The sequence below is a fragment of the Rhinichthys klamathensis genome, unplaced genomic scaffold, assembly GCF_029890125.1.
Source record: "Rhinichthys klamathensis goyatoka isolate OS25496 unplaced genomic scaffold, OSU_Roscu_1.1 h1tg000101l_1, whole genome shotgun sequence".
Classification (NCBI taxonomy): Eukaryota; Metazoa; Chordata; class Actinopteri; order Cypriniformes; family Leuciscidae; genus Rhinichthys; species Rhinichthys klamathensis.
In genome coordinates, this window is record NW_026606640.1 from 1250296 (window position 1) to 1268901 (window position 18606).

Consider the following 18606-nt stretch of genomic DNA (forward strand, 5'->3'; position numbering starts at 1 on the left):
TCACTTCACGCTTCAGCGTGTAGTCGAATGTGTTTGTGCATGTGGGGTTTAGATGTGTGTAATAAGAAATAAACTATAAATTTGCGCTTGTGAAAACTTGCGGGTCGGTGTCAGTGGAAGAAAGATGTCGGTGTTTATGGATTTAAACATCATCAGCAGTAATGACAAGAACAGACTCAAAAGCATCATAGAGACAGCTGCTCATCGTAAGTATCATTAACAGTAACGTTAGTTATAGTATTTTGTAACGCCATTGAAAATCTAACTATTGAAAACAGGGTAAATAAAAGCCTAGATCTTCTGTACTTTTAGAGAAACACTTGCTGTTATAAACTTGTAACGTTAATCTATATTTCAGTTGGCTACTCAACAGTCGCAATAAACTATGTGGTTGAACCACAACAGAAGAAACCGGTATGATATAAATAAGTTACTCTCATCTGTACACTTTGAGGGACTTCATGTGATGATGCTATTATTTTCTTGTATTACAGGAAATTCCTAAGCCACAGAGTGTGTCCGACATATTTGATAAATTCCCAATAGTACAGGTAACGTTAATTTACTTCAGCATGTTTCCAGAGCATAATTAACCGTGATGAATATTCTGTTAATGAACAGTCTCTGCTTCTTTTTTTTTTTTTTTTTTTCATAGGGGAAATCATCACCTATCAAAGTACTGAATCGATTGACCATTGTGGCTTCTGATGCATCTCATTATGTGAGTGTATAATGAGGAAACAACAAGAACATTTTTGTTACAGTATTCAAATGGTGAGATTTGTATTGTCTTGTTGTTATTCTCTTCAGAGACCAACCAATGAATACAAAAACTTTGATCTTGTGGCGGTGTACCCCAAAACAGAAAAACTCTTTCATGTAAGTGAAATTGCAATTCTGAGTTAGCTTCAGTTTAGGCCAATTAGTATTAGTTATTTTCTTTACATTTCTGATGACAACCAACAGTTGTTGTGTGTTAAAGTGTCTGTATGTTTTCCCTCATCTGAGCCAGGCAGCCTGCATGACTTTTGATGTCGACATTATCTGCATTGCAGTGACTGAAAAGCAGCCTTTCCATTTTAAAAGGGCTCCGGTTAATGGGGTGAGTTTATAGCATTTTATAGCCATACCTACCATGTGATTTCAAGCAGCACTAAGGCATTTATTTGAAAGTTGATTTGGTAGTTAAATAACCAAAATTACAACAATGTGAATATGAGGACATATTTCACACCAAGATTAAAATAAATGTACTTGCCTCATGTTGAGTTATATGAGCCCCTTTTATAATATTTTCTCATGGTGTTTTCGGGCCACTTTTCTTATACTTTCATTATATCTTTAACATTTCACCTTTCAATATGGAGTTAAAACATCATGAACATTGATAAATAAGAGAATTGCCGTTTTTGTGTATTTATGTATCATCACTGATGTCATATTGTTTATCACTTCAGGCTATTGACAGGGGGGTTTTCTTTGAGATCTGTTATGCAGCAGCCATCAGAGACAACATTATGAGAAGATACACCATTTCCAATGCCTTCGTCCTCATGGAACTCTGCAAAGGAAAAGTATGTTGTCCTTTTTTTACACACAAATGCCCATAAAACGTTAAGCAGATTCAGAAATTGCATTTCCCCCCACAGAATATCATACTGTCCAGTGGAGCAGAAAGGGTAAACAAAAGTATTTTGTTAATATATAATTTCAATATTACTGTATTGTATCAGTATGATGTTTCCATCGGTTGTTCTTTTTTTTTTCTTAGTCTCTTGAGTTGAGAGGCCCATATGACATTGCCAATTTGTATCCTTTTTAAATTAGTATATAAATAAGTTGTCATGGTACATTTAAGGCACTGTGTGCATGTTGGTATGTTCCTTCATTGAGATTTCAGGGGGCTTGTGTTCAGCCTGTCTGATGGAGACGCCAAAGCTGCCGTTTCTACTAACTGTCGATCTGTCTTGCTGCATGGAGGTAAATTGATAGGAAAGAGCCTAACTATTTCCCATTTCTTCAGTAAAGGCATAAATCTATGCCACATGGTCCTGTTTCCAGTTAGTTTGCTCTTTGATTTGCAGAGTATGCATTTATATTGGTTGGCATAAGAGAGGTTTTTATTGATCTTTCAGTCTTCTTTTTGATATTACATTTGTTTAAAATTATGAGAAAATAGTAGGGGTGGAACGGTACATGTATTCGTATTGAACCGAAACGGTACGGGCGTCACGGTTCGGTGCACGAATTTACACGGAGAATACACGGTATAAAAATAAATAAAACTTGTGTGCAAATTAATTAATGTAATGCGGAACTACTGTTAGATACGCGGGTTCTTTAGGGACACATAATCTGTACCATCGGCTTAGCTCTGAACGCACGTTCACTTCAAACGTTGGCTTTATACGCACGTCCTATTCGCTTTGGACTAGCGTCGAACTAGACGCGAATTTGACGCTCTATTCGCGTTTGGTGTGACCGCATAATGAACAGGCTGCGATGTCAAGATTGCAATGCTGGAGTGTGTGTGCGCGAGAGAGAGAGAGAGGCGCGGGCGTGATCGAACTCTGTGTGTGTGTGTGTGTGTGTGTGTGTGTGTGTGTGTGTGTGTGTGTGAGAGAGAGAGAGAGAGAGAGGCGCGGCGCGGGCGCGATCGAACAGTGGAAACATAAAAAACATACTCCGTCATTTTGTTCATACAGATCATTAAACCGGCAAAGTGTTTACTTATATTTGTGTACACTCGCAATAAAACAAAACATTGTGCTTTTGTCACACTGTAAACTCTTGTCAAACTGTACCCTACAACTGTCACCCAACCAAAATCACACACACACACACACACACTCACACACACACACACACACACTCACACTGTTTTAAAAGCAAAACATATTTATCCAACTCCATTTCAAAACAGTCTGTGGGTCCCATCTTTTGGACATTCATCATATTGCATTGGTTTTCATTTCTTGTCCTCGGAGCACTAATCTTACACATTCTACATTGATTAAAAAAGAAAATCGAATGTGTTTTTAATGGTATTTTATACAGAAATCAATTATTTATAATTCAGATGAGAATAATGTTACATTGTTAATTAATAATGTTAATTAAAATTAAGGAAAACAAATATATTGATCTGAAATATAGCAAAATAATTTAAAATTAATTCAGGTACAATTACCAAACATATCGCAATGTATTTTTGTCTTTTTATTAATTTAATTAATAAACTAATTATATTAAACTATTGTCAGTGCACTACAAATAAACTGGTTCTATGCCTTTATTAATAAAACTTATTTAAAAAATACAATGCCTTCTGCATTTTTGTTTTGCTTTTCCCTCCATTGTACCAAAATCGTACCGAACCGTGATGTCTGAACCGAGGTATGAACCTAACCGTGACTTCTGTGTACCGTTCCACCCCTAGAAAATAATGAGAATGTTGTTCATAGGTGATTTTCATGATCCTTTATAACAGAGACGAGAGCTACTGCGTTTGGTGTTGTTCACACCATGAAGAAACCACAAACTCCTGAGAAGCAAGAAGAGGAAACTCCAGCACCTAAAAAGGCCAAAATTGAACTAGTGTAGCCAGTATCAGTATTCTAGCTGGAGTTTAAGTATTCATGTATAATAACTATAGTATTTTAAAATGATATATATATTTTTCCCTGTTCCTTAAAGTCTTGCAATCTACTTAAAAATGGAATGCAGTCATGAAAAAATGACATTTATTTCACCAACCTTTGGAAGAATTGCAAGCAAAATGGTTCATGTCTTACTAAATACTTTCAGAAAAAAAAATCAATCAAGATCAAAACTTAGCATGAAGTTTAATCTAATCTTAGCAACAGAGCTAATTCAGGCAGTGCATTTCCATTTGAAAAGAGGAAGCATTATGTTCTGTTTTCCAAGTTTCTCATTCCTTTTTGCCTTATCTATACTTCAATAAAAAGTTACTGTGCTTCACTTTCAAAAACTCTTATAAAAGTTTGTCATGCAGAGCTCAATAATATACCTTCCCTAAATATCTGATTCTAAAAAGGCAGGTTTTGAGCATATTATGCCCAAAGTGTAGCTGTGGTGGTCAAGTATTGCTTCTATTTTTTACCATCCTTAAAGTTGTCAAAGATAGTTTTAGCTCCGTTCTGCCACTCACAAACACTGTCCATCGGTGACTTTCCCTCCTGAAGAAAACAAAACAATGACAAGTGTGATCAAACAATAGTGAAAAGACTACAAAAATGTCAACTAAAAATTATTTTAGATAACTTTTTTCCCCACTAGCAAAAGGAATAAGTTTACATAATTATCAGAAGATGGCACTGCACACAGCTTAAAGGGATAGTTCACCCAAAAATGAAAATTCTGTCATGATTTCCTTACCCTTGTTGTTCCAAACCTGTATGAATTACTTTCTTCTGTTGAACTAAAAGGAAGATATTTTAAAGGATGTTGGTAACCAGACAGTTGACAGTAGCCATTGACTTCCATAGTATTTTTTTTCCTACTGGAAGTCAATGGCTAACTGTTTGGTTACCATTCTTCAAAATATATTTTGTGTTCATCAGAACAAAGAAACTCATACAGGTTTAAAACAACATGAGGGTGAGTAAATCATGACAGAATTTACATTCTTGGGTGAACTATCCCTTTAAATTTAGACACCTATGCATTGATTGGCTACACCCTATGTAAATTATATTACCATATATCAGTATCAGCATCCTAATACATCAGCAACAGGATAATAGTATATAGAGTAAACATTACATTTAAAAATTCTTACACAATTCTTGAGTTTTAAGTCTCCTCCGTGCATCAGAAGAAGCTGGATCAGTTGGAAACGATTCAGCCTGACAGCATCGTGCATTGGTGTGTCACCCTCCTGATGCAGAATAACATTTAAGTGACCATTAAAGTGATAATTAACCATTTTCTGACTCGAAGTCTGTGTTGCCTGATTTCTTACTATGTCTTTTGCGTTGACGTCTGCGCCACAGTGTATGAGATGTTCAGCACATTCATATTGTCCTGTCCTGACTGCCACATGAAGGGGAGTGCTGCGAAGCTAAGGACGCCAAGAGTGACCAAAAGAGACAGTATGTCAGACTCAGACCACACCAGCTTTATCATTAAAACAAATTTGCAGTTTGAATAACTACTTCTACCTTGTCTCTGGAATCCAGTTTTGCCCCATGATTAAGTAGCTCTTCCAGCACTGGCAAACTGCCGCAACGACAAGCCCAGTGAACTTCAGTTGCTAGAAGCTATTTAAACAACCATGAGAGTAAGAAGTAAGTTCCACTGATATTATCCAAATTTGTATCCACACAATAGATGTACTATGGAGGAATGGCATGCTGCTCATTTTTTAATTATATATAAATAAGAAAAGCAATTAACACATACACCTGACCTAATGAAAATAGAGTAAATATTTATATAAGAATTTATAGAAGCAGCAGTCAGTTTTGTTTAAAATTTAGAAAACTAAATTTGGTGCAACCAAGGTGCAGGGCAAAAAACGAAGTGAGATAATAGTGAGAACCCCTGACCCCCATGACATAAAGATCAAAGATGATCAAAAATATATTTATGAATTCATTTAAAACTGAACTAATGTATTATATTGAGGCCCTAAAAGATGCAAGAAATGGACATATAGAATTTCTTTAATCATTTTCTCTTGGTAGGCTAATTTCTTTGTATCTTCTAATTTCAAATTATCCCTTATATAGTTGTTTTCCTCTTTTTGTTGTTTCCCTGATACTATTATGAATGTAGCAGTTTAATACAGAGTGAATCTCTGTAAGTGTATTATGTTCTTGTTAATGCAATAACTTTTAAATTAGATTTATAAAAAAAAATTAATTATGTGAAAAGTTACATGCAAATTCATGTGTTTTCAAGAAAACATGCCATACTTTTTACTTGATTACACTATATCAGACTTTTCTTGAAAATGGTCAAAAGTTTTTCAATACCATTATGAAACTGACATGAATACAAACATTTCTAAGAATTTGGTACATGGATTTTAAGCAGTATTAAAATATTTTCCTTGTCTTTACCTTGCACGTTTTTATCAAGCACAAATGTGCGTTTGTATCCATAGAAAAAGTACATGTAAACAGTATTCAGTATACCTTGTCCTTATTTTCAATTGAAGCCCCGGCCTCTAGCAGCGTGTTCACAATCTCCACGTTTCCTTGTGAACAAGCTCTGTGTAGAGCTGTACGGTTGAACTAGAAAAAAAAACAGTATTGTGTTTAAGTCCTTTAATGCTAACAGTTGACTTTTATTCGTCGTGTTGGGTAAACTCACATTATCACATGCGTCTGGGTCCGCACCTCTGGCAAGGTAGCTCTTGATCATTGGTAATTTGTTATCCAGTGCTGCCTTCAGGAAGTCATCCTCATCAACAAAATCATTCTGTGAGACAATTAGATATGATTATTTCAGGGATTGAAATCTCTTATTAATGAGGGTTATTCTGAAGCAAAATGACCATTGTTTACCACTATCTCTTGTTCAGACTTTATTTTGTAGACTGGTGTACTGATTTGTATCTTCTGACTCCCTTGTAGAATCTCCTGGAGGTCATTTGTGCTGTTGTCAGTCTGCAAAATCATTTCATATGCTAAATAAAATACACTTCTAATCACATGCTTGCTGAGGTATGCAAATGCATGTTTATATCTTACATTAAAACCATCTTCACTGTCACTCTGAAGATTATTATGGCTTTTCAGATGATGGTCAACAGAGATCTTGCATTCTTCAGAAGGATATTTTTGTTCCACATCGTCCTGCTCTTTGTTTTCACTTGTTATGTCTGTAACCTAAAATAAAAGTAGCATAAAAATAAAAAACCTATACAATGATAACCAAAGAAATCACTTCTAGTCTGTCATCATTTTACTCATCCTTATATTATTCCAAACCTGTGTGACTTACTTTCTTCTGCAGAGCACAAAATAACATATTTTGCATAATTTAATGTTAGTAACCAAATTGTATTTTAAAAATATCTTATTTTGTGTTCCACGCAAGAAAGAAAGTCATGGTTTGGAACCAATCATTTTTGGATGAAATATCCCTTTTTAAAACAACCATTATAAAACACAGAAAATGCAGTGTTGATAAAAAAGAGGTCAAATATATAAAGAGATATAATCCATCTCCTTTCAGATTTCTCAAGCAGTTTGAGCCGTTTGGAAAAAGAGTTTGTTTTCGAATAATATAAGTAGGCCTGGTATTATCTGTAGTGAAGTGACGTGACATGATGTGACATGGTAACCCATATTCGAAATTTGTCCTCTGCATTTAACCCATCCAAGTTAGTGCATTTATTAGAAGCCGAGATGAATGTGAGATGCAAAGAAACTGGAATCTTGTACCAAAAGCATCAAATTAAACTTTATATAAAAAGCACACAAAAAACAATGCTTTTTAAAAAGACATTTAGAAGTGCCTACCAGTTCATCGACCTGCAGGATTCCCATGACTTTACTTGAAAATTCCTTGTGTCAAAACTATAGCAACTGAGCCAAGAGTCACTTATATATGTGGTGGCGACAGTTGGAGGAGGTGATGGTCCTGTTGTTCAGTGACTCCCACATCTAAGGTGTCCCTCGTCACTGTGATGTCACATTTTGGGTGGCGCTGAGGGTGAAAAACCACCATTTTCAGAAGTTAAATGCTTTTGGGAGACATTTGACGTATTGGAAATTAAACCTGAGGGGAACTTGAGGTGCCGCCAGAGCCCCTTGCCTCCAAGGATGAGTTACAGTTGTCCGCAGAGCTGAAGTCACAGAACACCATTTCACATAACACACACACAAGATGACAGGGAATGTTTATGAAGTTATGAATATAACATCATAATCAGTTTTGACTGTCTCATAAATTAGGGGAGCTGTCTTCATTTATGAGGCTATTTTCTTCTGGGTTTCATCTCTTACATGTTACGAGAGCAGGTAAAATTGTCACACCCTGTGACTATTTTAAATGGAGCTGCCCATGAATCACTTAGAGTAATGAGTCACATGTATGGTTGACTTGTCACATGGACATGGTCTATAAACCTGAGAAATGATGCAGATCTAAAGAATTTATCTGTTAAAATGAATATAGTGACATTGTACCATGTCTAATTGAGTGCCTTTTTTAAAGTTTTCATAAGCACTGTGGGAGGCTACATATAATATATTTTAACAAGCAGAATATTTCACTGGTGTTAGACAGAGAGATCCCTCCGTAATACCTAATATTTGTTTGTATCATCAGCATCATGAAGAGTACAACATATTGTCATTGGAGTCTGGACACAGGTGTCTTATTTATCCATTTAAACTTTAGAGTGCACTGTATCAAGAAATAAAGACAGTCTGTGTCAGTTCAATTCAGCAACTCAGAAATGTTGCTCATAGCAGCTCAGAAAAAAAATACAAATGGAAGATTAACGTATTTCTTTAATAACTGTGTCAAGAGTTCAACAAGTTGGATATATAAAATTATAATATTGGTGCAGGGCTTTCAAACAGGGGGCTGACATGTGAGTCTACATAAAATTTGCGAGAAAATTTGATTAAATATATATATTTAACATATGTATGTATAAAATAACAATTTTTTTCAAAAACACTACAATGTATTTAGAGGGTTGTTAATTTAATAATCATATAAATACCTTTTTTTAAATACACAAATCGAAAAACGTTAAAATTGTAATTTTATTGTGAATCAAATCAAAGATTTTGAATTTGCAAACATCGCTTTTAAATCGAATCAAACATCTGTGAATTGTGAACTGAATTTTCTCACCACTGCTTCTGTATCTGTATCATTAAAATCACAATGAAATCAAAATGGATGATTCTTATTTTTTATGGAAAATTGCACATCTTTTCTATTATAAATGATTTATCCATGGAAATCGTTTTTCTTTTTAAATCATGAGCCCTCATAATCTTTAATCAAAATAATGGTATGTATCTCTTCTCTGATGTTTTTACTGGCCTGAGGGCAGGACTTCACAGATCTTTATTGGGAAGGGTTTAAGCAATGTTTCTGATGCTTATTCAATGAACCATTAACAATTATTCACCAGTTGAACAGTCCTTAAGACACCAAATGTTTACAGGTGGTAGCCAATCAAGTTTACAATACAATAACTCAGAAAAACGTGGAAGAGATCTGTGAAGTTTGTTCTGTTTAAGTCTCAGTTGTTGAATCTTTTTATGTACATTCAAATATTTACACGTTAATTTTGCAGATAAAACATTTGCAGATAAAAAAAGTTGAAATCGAGATGAAGTTTCATTGATAAGGGAATCAATCCAATCAGATAAAAATGAGACTTCTACATTTACACTATGTATTTTGTTGATGTATTTAGGCCATAGGTCAGTAGGCCTAGGATATCTGATATGTGAAGTGAAGCTTCCGTCTTGTTTTTTTTTATCTGTCCTCATTCTCAGCGTGTTATTAAAATGCTTGTAAAAGATGATCTGTAACTTAGCACGTTGCCTGAATACCTATAGCAACCATTTCTGGACCGTGTAACAGCCTCTACCTGCTCTTTAATGACCTGAGGTCTGACACGCACACGCAATGCTGTACACAGTTTTTCAGTAAAGAGACCACTTAAAATCATCTTTGGCTTTGCACATTACCATTGTAGACTTTTTCTTAAACCATGTGATTTTATTGTCATCTTTAATCTTTTTTTTTTAATCTTTTCTCATTTTAAACAGTGTTTTTTACTGTATTTCCATAAAAATATCTAAACATGTTTTAAAAAAAAAAAAAAAAAAAAAATTAGTGTTCCTCTAATCTGAAGGCATGTATCACATTAACTTCATGCTTTGAGTTTTCAGTCAGGTGCACACTCTGATTGATTTATCTACTATGGCACGTTTGTGTGTTGAACTTGTCACCACCCAGCTCTGGTACAGCATACCTTGAGCAATATTAATATGGAATATGAAATATGAACCTTATGCTGATACATGTTTATACATTAGAGTTACTGTATGCAAGGCATGTTTTCAAATCTTTCATCACATTAAGTGATGCTTAATGTCAAATAAAATATTATTCAATGTTGATGCCAGACATTTTTAGCAGTCATATTACAGTTGAGCATTTGAGTAATTGGCAGAGCAACAGGTCATGAACCTCTTGCATTAAACACCTGAGACCCTTGAAGGCAGGAGAGCGGGGACCACAGAGACTGCAGCTTGTGAATATAGATGATCCTGTTCATAAACAGGTGAAAATATTATTTCACACTCTTGCTAGCTTATTTAATGTATCTGATAATTATCTCCAATAGTGGACATAACAGGACAATTTTGATATGTTTTCATTACATCAATTTCATTATGTATTGTTTAACAATTTCTGTGGCTAATTTCATAGCTAGTATTCTATACTGTAAATACAATTAAATAATTGTTTTGCATTAAATAATATTCACTTTTTGTATAATTTGAAAGAAAATTAGATCTTGACTAGAAATGACAGAATAAAAATATTTCAATATTTTTCTTTGTCTTTAAAAACACTGTAAACAAGTACATGAACCTTTTAAAAAAAACTTAAAAGCATGCTAAATTGTTGCTTGCGGCGGAAAAGACACCAGACAGTTGTAATTTACAATTTGTGCAAATTAAATAATTTTCACGCAATAAATATTGAATAGTTACATTTATATTGTTTATGTTTATTTTTAATAATGCATTTATTATATCCTTGTGAAATCCAAGTATGCCCCCATAAAGGAAAAGTGTGTATCACACCTAAGAGTAAGAGGAAGACCAAATGTGAGTGGACTTGATGCATTTAATCAGTTTGAGACATTCTCATTTGCTCCCTTAAAATTGTGTTTTTGGCCTTTCCCAGTTTCAGCAATTAAAATTATACCACAATCTCAAAATTTAGACAATATATTGACTTGAGATTCATATTTACCAGTGTCACATTTTTGCATTCAACCCAGTTACATTCATTCATTCATTCATTCATTTTCAGGTCCTCTTTTGTACTCGAAAAGTGTTCTTCTATACAATATACTGTAAAGTAAGACGATCATTTCTGCATTTTATAGTGTGCTTTAGATTTCTCAGGTATAGGCCAAGTCTTTCATGCAACAGATATGTACGTATTAGTGCTGTCTGATGGTTGTAATTGTGTTTTCACAGTGTGACTGTTGTGAGGTGCTGATTGAGCAGACAGCAGTGGGACTGGAATGTGTGGTATGCCTCCTAATGAGAGAGGGATTCAGAGAACTTTCTCTACACCAGTCTGCCAACAAGTTGTAGTTAGAAAGAACAGAACAGTTATGCACAGTTTCTTGAAAACTTTTTTACAGCTTGTTTACTTAATTTTACTTAATTAAGTAAAATTTACATAGTTTACTTAATTTTCCAGGTCCGGGTCCGTCATTACGATTAGGAGTTAGGATTTTAAAAATAAGTTTGCATTAAATATGTTTAATTAAGTGGAATAGATCGTAGATGATTATTCATTGTCATACCTATTTATTAAGGACTCTCCACTGTGTAAATCCTGCTCATCATAGTTTTAAAATAGTTATTCTCAGTGCATTTTACATGCAGTCCTAATTGTCATATAGTGTTAATTTAGGAATTAAATTCATCTTCACATTTGCAGTTCCATTATGATCAGAGTCCACTTTTTTATGCAGTGAAGTGCTTCTTGCCTTTCTTGTGCAATATTTTCTATTGCCATCAGCTGTAGGAATTTTACAACAGCCACATTTCGATGAGTTCTTTCGGTGATAGTTCCTTGTTGTCACACAAATGTAACATCTGAGCATGCAGTGATGTGCACACTGAACACTAATTTGTATAGCCTATTTTTGTTTTGTGAGAGTTTAAATTTGTTTTACTCATCCCATATGTTTACCTAAAATATCTTTCTTCATTCATGTGATGCTGTGAAAAATAAATAAAGGGAAATTTAGGGGGGTTGAGGAGGACATGTCAAAACATTTCTTATGCCTCTCCTTATTAGCAAATGCAAACCAGTCTTACATGAACTGGCAGGTACCTGCCTTGTTATAATAGCAGGTAGCGCCTTGTACAGGTCTTAGTAATGCAGTAATAACGAATCCACCAGCTTGACAAGGCTGCCACATGTCTGTCTTCATTGATAAACTGGTTCTAAAGTTTTCTAAACTGTTACTGTACTAGCTGGTAATTGGCTGCGCCCTAGCTTGTGTCCAATCAGAGACAATCTCCCATGGAATGAATAAAACAGCAATGCGTAAACAAGAACTGGAAAGTCCTCCGCCCCCTTCCCCATAACATCTCAAATGAAAGCAGTTCCGTATTCCGTGCCGCTACTACAACCATCACTTTCAATAGCCCAAATTCGGTCAAGCCTGTTTGTAAAAATCAATGCGCATCATCGACATGGACCCATCATAGAAGGTAAGAGATGGTCGCTACTGTCTGACTGCAGCTGCGTGTCGTTTTCACGCTCTCCCTTCATCGTAAAGTTTCGGGTGGGATGAATGCGGTCTCGTGTCATATATCAAGTTCGTCAGCATGTCTGTGTCTCTGTAGGATACTAGTTGTCAGGGTAGAGTTGGTTATTTAGTGCGCACTGGTGAGCGATAATAAATACGCTCGCCTCTCGCTTGCGGAAAGTGACACTTGTACAAATGGCAGCAAGTTAAAACGAGTGCAGCACTGATCGCTCATTATTCGTTATCGACGTAACGCAGCGCAGGGTTTTTACAGGAAGATGACGCAGAGAATGACACTGACGGTGGCCAAGTGAGGATAAACCGACTAGTTGTTGACAGTAGACTTTAAAAAAACACTTACTGTCGTGAAGATGTCATGAGAAGCGACGTAGCTAATGAGGATTAACTGGGGATTAATTTTGGAGTAGCCTATAGGCTATATGACAAACCCGTATTGAATCTTTTTGTCAAAACCTTTCATATGTCTGATCCCAACATAATATATGGGGCGTCAAACGAATAGGACAAAATACAACGTTCACAGGCCCACATTTTGTGTCGGTTGATGGCTATTATTACAAAATAACACGAGTTCCCCACTTTATACACGACTTTTTGTAAACGCAGTTAGACTTTTATTTAATGCATTTTTTGAAGCCCCTCTGTACTTTGAGTTTAACCCGATGGTTTCGTTTTGAAGCAGTAGGCGGGGCTTGATTCGCATGTGTGATGATGCACCTGTAGACTGCTCAAAATGTAAGCCATTCAGTTTCTCAAACATTAAAAGTTGCACTCAGAATTATGGATAATAATTAATCATATATTAACTTTATATTGCGGTTTTAGTCAGTGCAAAGCATAAAGATAAAAGAGTGTCTAATAAAAACATGCAAACCAGACAATATAACAACAAACACAATATAGATAGGCCTACTTAACAACTTAATGAAGGCAGAGACAGTCCAGAGAGGTGGTATGGATCAGTATATGTGCGATGAACCGGCCTAAACACAATGAGTAAGAGTAGAAAAATAAATGTCCAAGCAAGCAGCTCTCACACTACCGATCAAGGATGAACCATAGGAAAATATAGAAGTGAATTGGGGAATGTCCATTATATTAATGTGTTGTAGCCTAGGAGGAGTAGTAGTAGTATAAGACAGAAAAAAAATAGATGGAAAGCTTCTGTGTGCAGTTAGTAAACATACTTCAGTAGGCCAGTAGGTGTCAGTACAAAATCCAAAACCACTGGTACTTTTGGCATAAATAAGAGTGAGTGTAAATCAATCAAGGGGGTAATCCATCGACCGGAAGTTGAAGCCGGCCGGGTGCCGCCATCTTGTAGCAGAACTTCACTTGCGTTAGCATTTCCATTGACTCCCATTCATTTTGGCGTCACTTTGACAGCAAATAACTTTACATATGAGGCGTTTAAAGACTCCATTTGTCCATTATTTATTTCTAAAGAAACACGACAATGTATAAAGGGCTCCATTACCTTCTATGTTACATTATGGCCCCGTAGAAACAGTTTTTGTAAAAATAGGCTAACAATTGCGTCATAACCACTCGACTCTCTGTCGCGCTGTACAGAAATTACCGTACAGACAGGAGGAGAAGCTCGCAGGCAATCGGGGGGACGTCCCGTCAAGGGAGAAGCCCATAGATAATGAGTCCATAAAAGCAACGGAATACTTACTCCTGCTCACTCACGCCAAAGAACTCTTTGCTCAAGTTCCCCGTCTCTGCAAGATTAAAGTCCCCATGAAATCAAAATTGACCATACTTACTTTGTTTGCCTAAATTGATCGTTTTGTGGTGAACAATTCATCCATGCAAGTCAATCCACACAAAAAATTTTTTTGGCTTCGTAATCTTTAATCAAATTTTGAAAATGCCCCTCCCCTCTGCATTGGAGGACCTTGCCCGATGACGTAGGCTTTACGGTTTGGGTGTCTGCTTAACATCCGTAACCACGCCCCTCCAACTGACAGTAGACAGGCTAAATGAAAACACCTACTTTTCTAGATCCAATCAGGTGCTAGGTGGAAAAAAAGCCAGGCCCACTATTTTGCCTCATTTAGTATTCCGTTTCTCTCGGAAATACGTCACAACACTGGAGAAAAGTCGTTTGCAACTTCCGGTTCACGGGGACTTTAACGTTGGCAATTTTCACGCACAGCTACTAGAAGATTTACGTCACAGCTACTAGAAGATTTACGTCTGTCAGACAGGTTGCTCACGTCATCAAGCTTAGTTTGAGTCGGTTTGAGTCTGCGCGTCAGGAATGGAAGTGCTCAAAAATCGCTAAAAATGGGCTTCAACTGTCTCAACTGAGTTCCAATGAGATGGCTCTGTCCACTTCTTATACTGTCTATGAAATCAATCCACCCAAAATCACATACTGCCCTACTACATACAAAACATAGTAAAAAACAGTATGTGAAAAGAGTAGTATTTCAGAATTCACATAATTCATAAAACAGTAGGTGAAAAGTACCTTGGATGACTTCCTACTTCCAGATTCTGAATATAATGGACACTTTACTGTCCCATGAGGCCACAGAAGAGGATTTGTGAATGGCAGCGAAGTGATGCAACTGACGCTGTTAGATCACATGACTATAAAAACGACAACATGATGAATGTAGGCTAGTACATCCGGATTACATTTATAGGCCTACTATGCAAATTCATATACTTTTCACAGTCACAAAATAAGGGCTTTTTCAAAAGAAGTTCCTACTCAGAGAGTTTGCGACTTTTGGATTCAGCCTTACTGAATTCACCTTTAACAAACTAAAATGTTGCACATAAAGATATAATGTTCCAAAGCAATAAAAGTAAAAAAAAAAAAAAAAAAAAAGTATTTTAAAAAAGATATCACATTTTTGTTTCAAAGTCTAATTGTTGAATCCACATCCACAGGTCTGTCTAAAAGGCATGTTTAATTACCCTTGATGTCATGAAGGACGAGAAGGCCAGGGGCCCTTCAGCAGTTGAGCCACGGAGTGGTTAAATCTTCCTTCTACCTTCATCCTTACACCATCTGTTTTCCCTCCATCCCCACTTTGGTAACTTGACAATGACATCACATAGAAATCACCTGGTGAAGGACTTCAACCATTTCATCACCTGTTATGTCTGTAAAGGGTACCTGATCAAGCCAACCACTGTGACAGAGTGCCTGCACACCTGTGAGTACCTACAGTCTTTAGCCCTATTCACATTGGATAAGTATTATAGGGACCTCGTGTGATTTAGAAATTGACCACCCACATCTGAATTTCGTGTGGCGCATTCGCATGGGATAAGTGAAGCCTGTGATTTTACTGACTTCTCCCGGACATGATGTCAATAGGCTATTGCTTGGAAATGTCTTGTCATTATAGGTCTAGTCTAGCTATATGATATATCATAAACTGAAGAATGTTCTTTACCGCATGCTGCTATACATGTCATCCATCTCCATCTAATCATTATTTTTGCTCTTCTGATGGTTTTCAACTTTCTCTTTCTGCAAATTGTATAGTTGTATGGTGTAGGTATAGCGATATGACCCAGCACCCAAAATACTATCAAAACACTCCAACACAGCCTCCATTCTTCGCGAAAGATGGATAAAAAGCCGCACAGGAAACAAATACCTTGAAAAAAATTATATATCTGACCCCGCCAAATCACTGAGATGCCGATTCGCACGGGACTAATATTATCATAGGACCTCAGTGTTCGGCGAAATATGGCAGGTCATTTGCGGGAAAATTTTTACTTTACGAATTACAGATATGGTTGATTCGCACGGGATTAAGATCACAGACAACCTCCGCAATTATTACAAACGACTAGAGATCTCCAGGTAATACTAATCCAGTGCGAATAGGGCTTTTGTGAGAGTTTAGTGAAATGTTTATTCGTGATTTCTCAATTAATGGGCCCTGACCCCAAAATGGTCGGTTCTGATTGCTTGATGGACAGCGGGTGATAAAAGCAGCGCTAAATGCAAATAATGAAATAATAATAATAATAATAAAATGCAGATACACAAGCATTGTTAGGCTTACAGAATGAGGAAGAAAGCATTTTCCATATGATTTATTGTCATATATCTGATAAAGCTGTGTCCAATTAAACTCTACTGTATTACCTATCACGCTAATACATACAACACAGCGTTTGTTCTATGTGTTTTAGGCTAATAAATCACACAACTGCTATTGTTAATGTTCAATATTATTTGATTAGGGACATTTAATTTCATAATGCTTGATTAGGCACCTATGAATTTCCACAGAGAGTATGTGAAAATCAGGATTTAGTGTTAATTAATTGTCATTTAATTGTCAGGTGTAAAGGACCTACTTTCCTTTTTTGCATCATATTTGCACAGCACTGTCACGATCATTGCTTACGTTGCACGAGTGCCCACTACTGGCGGAACTCGTGCATAAGGTTTAAATGGAAAGCACTAAACCCTTGATCACTTGGAATTCACTATAGAGCTGATTTATTATTTAATCCCCTTTTTTACCTATGAATTTGTTTTATGCACCATTCTATATGCATATAAGTTTTTGGAAAAAATATATAAAATCCTATAGGTATATGAGCTGTTGGAGAAAAACAAAATTACACAAATAAAAAAAACATCGATAGTATAAACTTTGACAGTGAACATAGGGCAGCTACAAGTATTATGCAATTAAATCTCAACATAATTAATATATTATGCGATTAATTCTCAAAATAATTTATATATCATACGCTTAATCACACAGTTAAGCGCGATCTGCTGTGACGTCACAATCAAGCTGAATTGTGGATATAGAAATATAGAGCCGCTTGAAGTGTACATCGGAGTAGACTCTGTCAAAATCGAGGGGACGAGGGCCTGTCCATATAAACCTCCCTCATCCACTTCACGAAGTGGAACACACTTCAAAATCATGGCAGGGATTCCCCCGAGGGGAAGTGCTTAGGGAAGTTCACAAGTGCGTGTCTAAAAGTTGAGTGGAACGCAGCCCTTGTTTGCTTCTTAAGAGATGAATCAGTCTCAGGTGTTCCCTGCTCGGTACTGTGTATATACTGTATATACCCCTGTGTTTCAGTGCTTTTTGAATCATGTTTCATGTTCCTGGTTTTGATTTAGGCCTCATTTTGTGTTATCTTTTGTTTTATTAAATTTCTGCTTGCATTTGGATTCAGTCTCTCCTCTTCCTTGCATCGCCCAAGTAACAAGCACACTAGATGTGAATATTCCCACTCTTTTAAAATCCATGACCGTCACAGTCATCTGTTGATCAGTCACCATGACCACCGTTATTCTCCTCAATGCATAAGCTATTTTCACTCATAATATTTTCACTATATAATATTCTTGATTGAGTCCGTTTCTGATTTCTGCTTTATTTATTTTTTTCTTTTATATAATGTTCATTAATGCCATAACAAGAATTCCATATTTTGAATGCGCTATGCATTTGTTTGGACTATGCACTATATTTTAGCCCTGTACCCAACCAATAATTCCACACAGTGATGACCTGATTGTGTCTTGTATCAATATCAGTGTGGGCAGTGACTATCCCCCAGTGACTATCACAGAGAAATAAGGTATGTTCGTTGCTGGTGGAATGTGATTGGTGTTTTTGGTCACACTTTATTACATCCATAAAAAAGTTAGGTATATGTACTTATGAACAACGTGCAGAATTTCAATTGTGAAATGTAAAAGGGGATGCAAGAGATTGTGGGATAAAATCCTAGAAACCACAAATACCACCATGGAAGACATAGAGTGTGTTTAGAGCCCATCATTATGTTCACTGCACAGATAGGCTACAGCTGCTTTAATTTTATTTTGACTCGTTTTAAATGTTCATTAAACAGGTAACATTATTTGTGCATTCAGTTTTTTAAGAATCATTTCTTCTGTTTTCTTGTTTCTGAATAGTTTGCAAAAGCTGTATAGTCCAGCATTTTGAGGACAGCAATGATTGCCCAAAATGTGGTATCCAGGTTCATGAAACGAATCCCTTGGAGATGTTAAGGTAAACCACACTGATCCATAATATGCTGCTACTAAGACAAAA

General features: G+C 36.1%; 3 protein-coding genes across 5 annotated transcripts in view; 2 read left to right on the forward strand and 1 right to left on the reverse strand.

Annotated features, from left to right (window-relative positions):
- The first annotated feature begins 18 nt into the window (after positions 1-18).
- On the forward strand, positions 19-3993 carry rpp30 (ribonuclease P/MRP 30 subunit). Of its 2 annotated transcripts, XM_056253083.1 has the most exons (11): positions 20-206; positions 359-414; positions 495-551; positions 656-721; positions 811-879; positions 1013-1102; positions 1458-1574; positions 1650-1679; positions 1772-1809; positions 1901-1980; positions 3491-3993. In XM_056253083.1, exons 1-11 carry the CDS (start codon positions 125-127, stop codon positions 3601-3603), a joined length of 798 nt encoding a protein of 265 aa, XP_056109058.1. In that variant the 5' UTR covers positions 20-124; the 3' UTR covers positions 3604-3993. The 2 variants fall into 2 exon arrangements, with proteins under 2 accessions (XP_056109056.1, XP_056109058.1); XM_056253081.1 differs by lacking the exon at positions 3491-3993 and having other exon boundaries at positions 19-206; positions 1901-2152.
- Positions 3994-4027: 34 nt separating this feature from the next.
- ankrd1b (ankyrin repeat domain 1b (cardiac muscle)) lies at positions 4028-7595 on the reverse strand. Of its 2 annotated transcripts, XM_056253084.1 has the most exons (8): positions 7494-7595; positions 6720-6857; positions 6340-6447; positions 6162-6260; positions 5184-5282; positions 4985-5083; positions 4802-4900; positions 4028-4199 (listed from the first exon to the last, which is right to left on the reverse strand). In XM_056253084.1, the coding sequence occupies exons 1-8, from the start codon at positions 7518-7520 to the stop codon at positions 4113-4115; spliced, it is 756 nt and encodes a 251-aa protein (XP_056109059.1). In that variant the 5' UTR covers positions 7521-7595; the 3' UTR covers positions 4028-4112. The 2 variants fall into 2 exon arrangements, with proteins under 2 accessions (XP_056109059.1, XP_056109060.1); XM_056253085.1 differs by lacking the exon at positions 5184-5282.
- A 4722-nt stretch (positions 7596-12317) lies between these two features.
- Positions 12318-18606, forward strand: part of pcgf5b (polycomb group ring finger 5b) — a 33886-nt gene continuing 27597 nt past the window's right edge. The window contains exons 1-3 of the mRNA XM_056253089.1: positions 12318-12476; positions 15443-15711; positions 18468-18564. Of these exons, the coding sequence (XP_056109064.1) occupies positions 15600-15711; positions 18468-18564 (209 nt within the window). The 5' untranslated portion in view covers positions 12318-12476; positions 15443-15599. The remainder of the gene's footprint in view (positions 12477-15442; positions 15712-18467; positions 18565-18606) is intronic.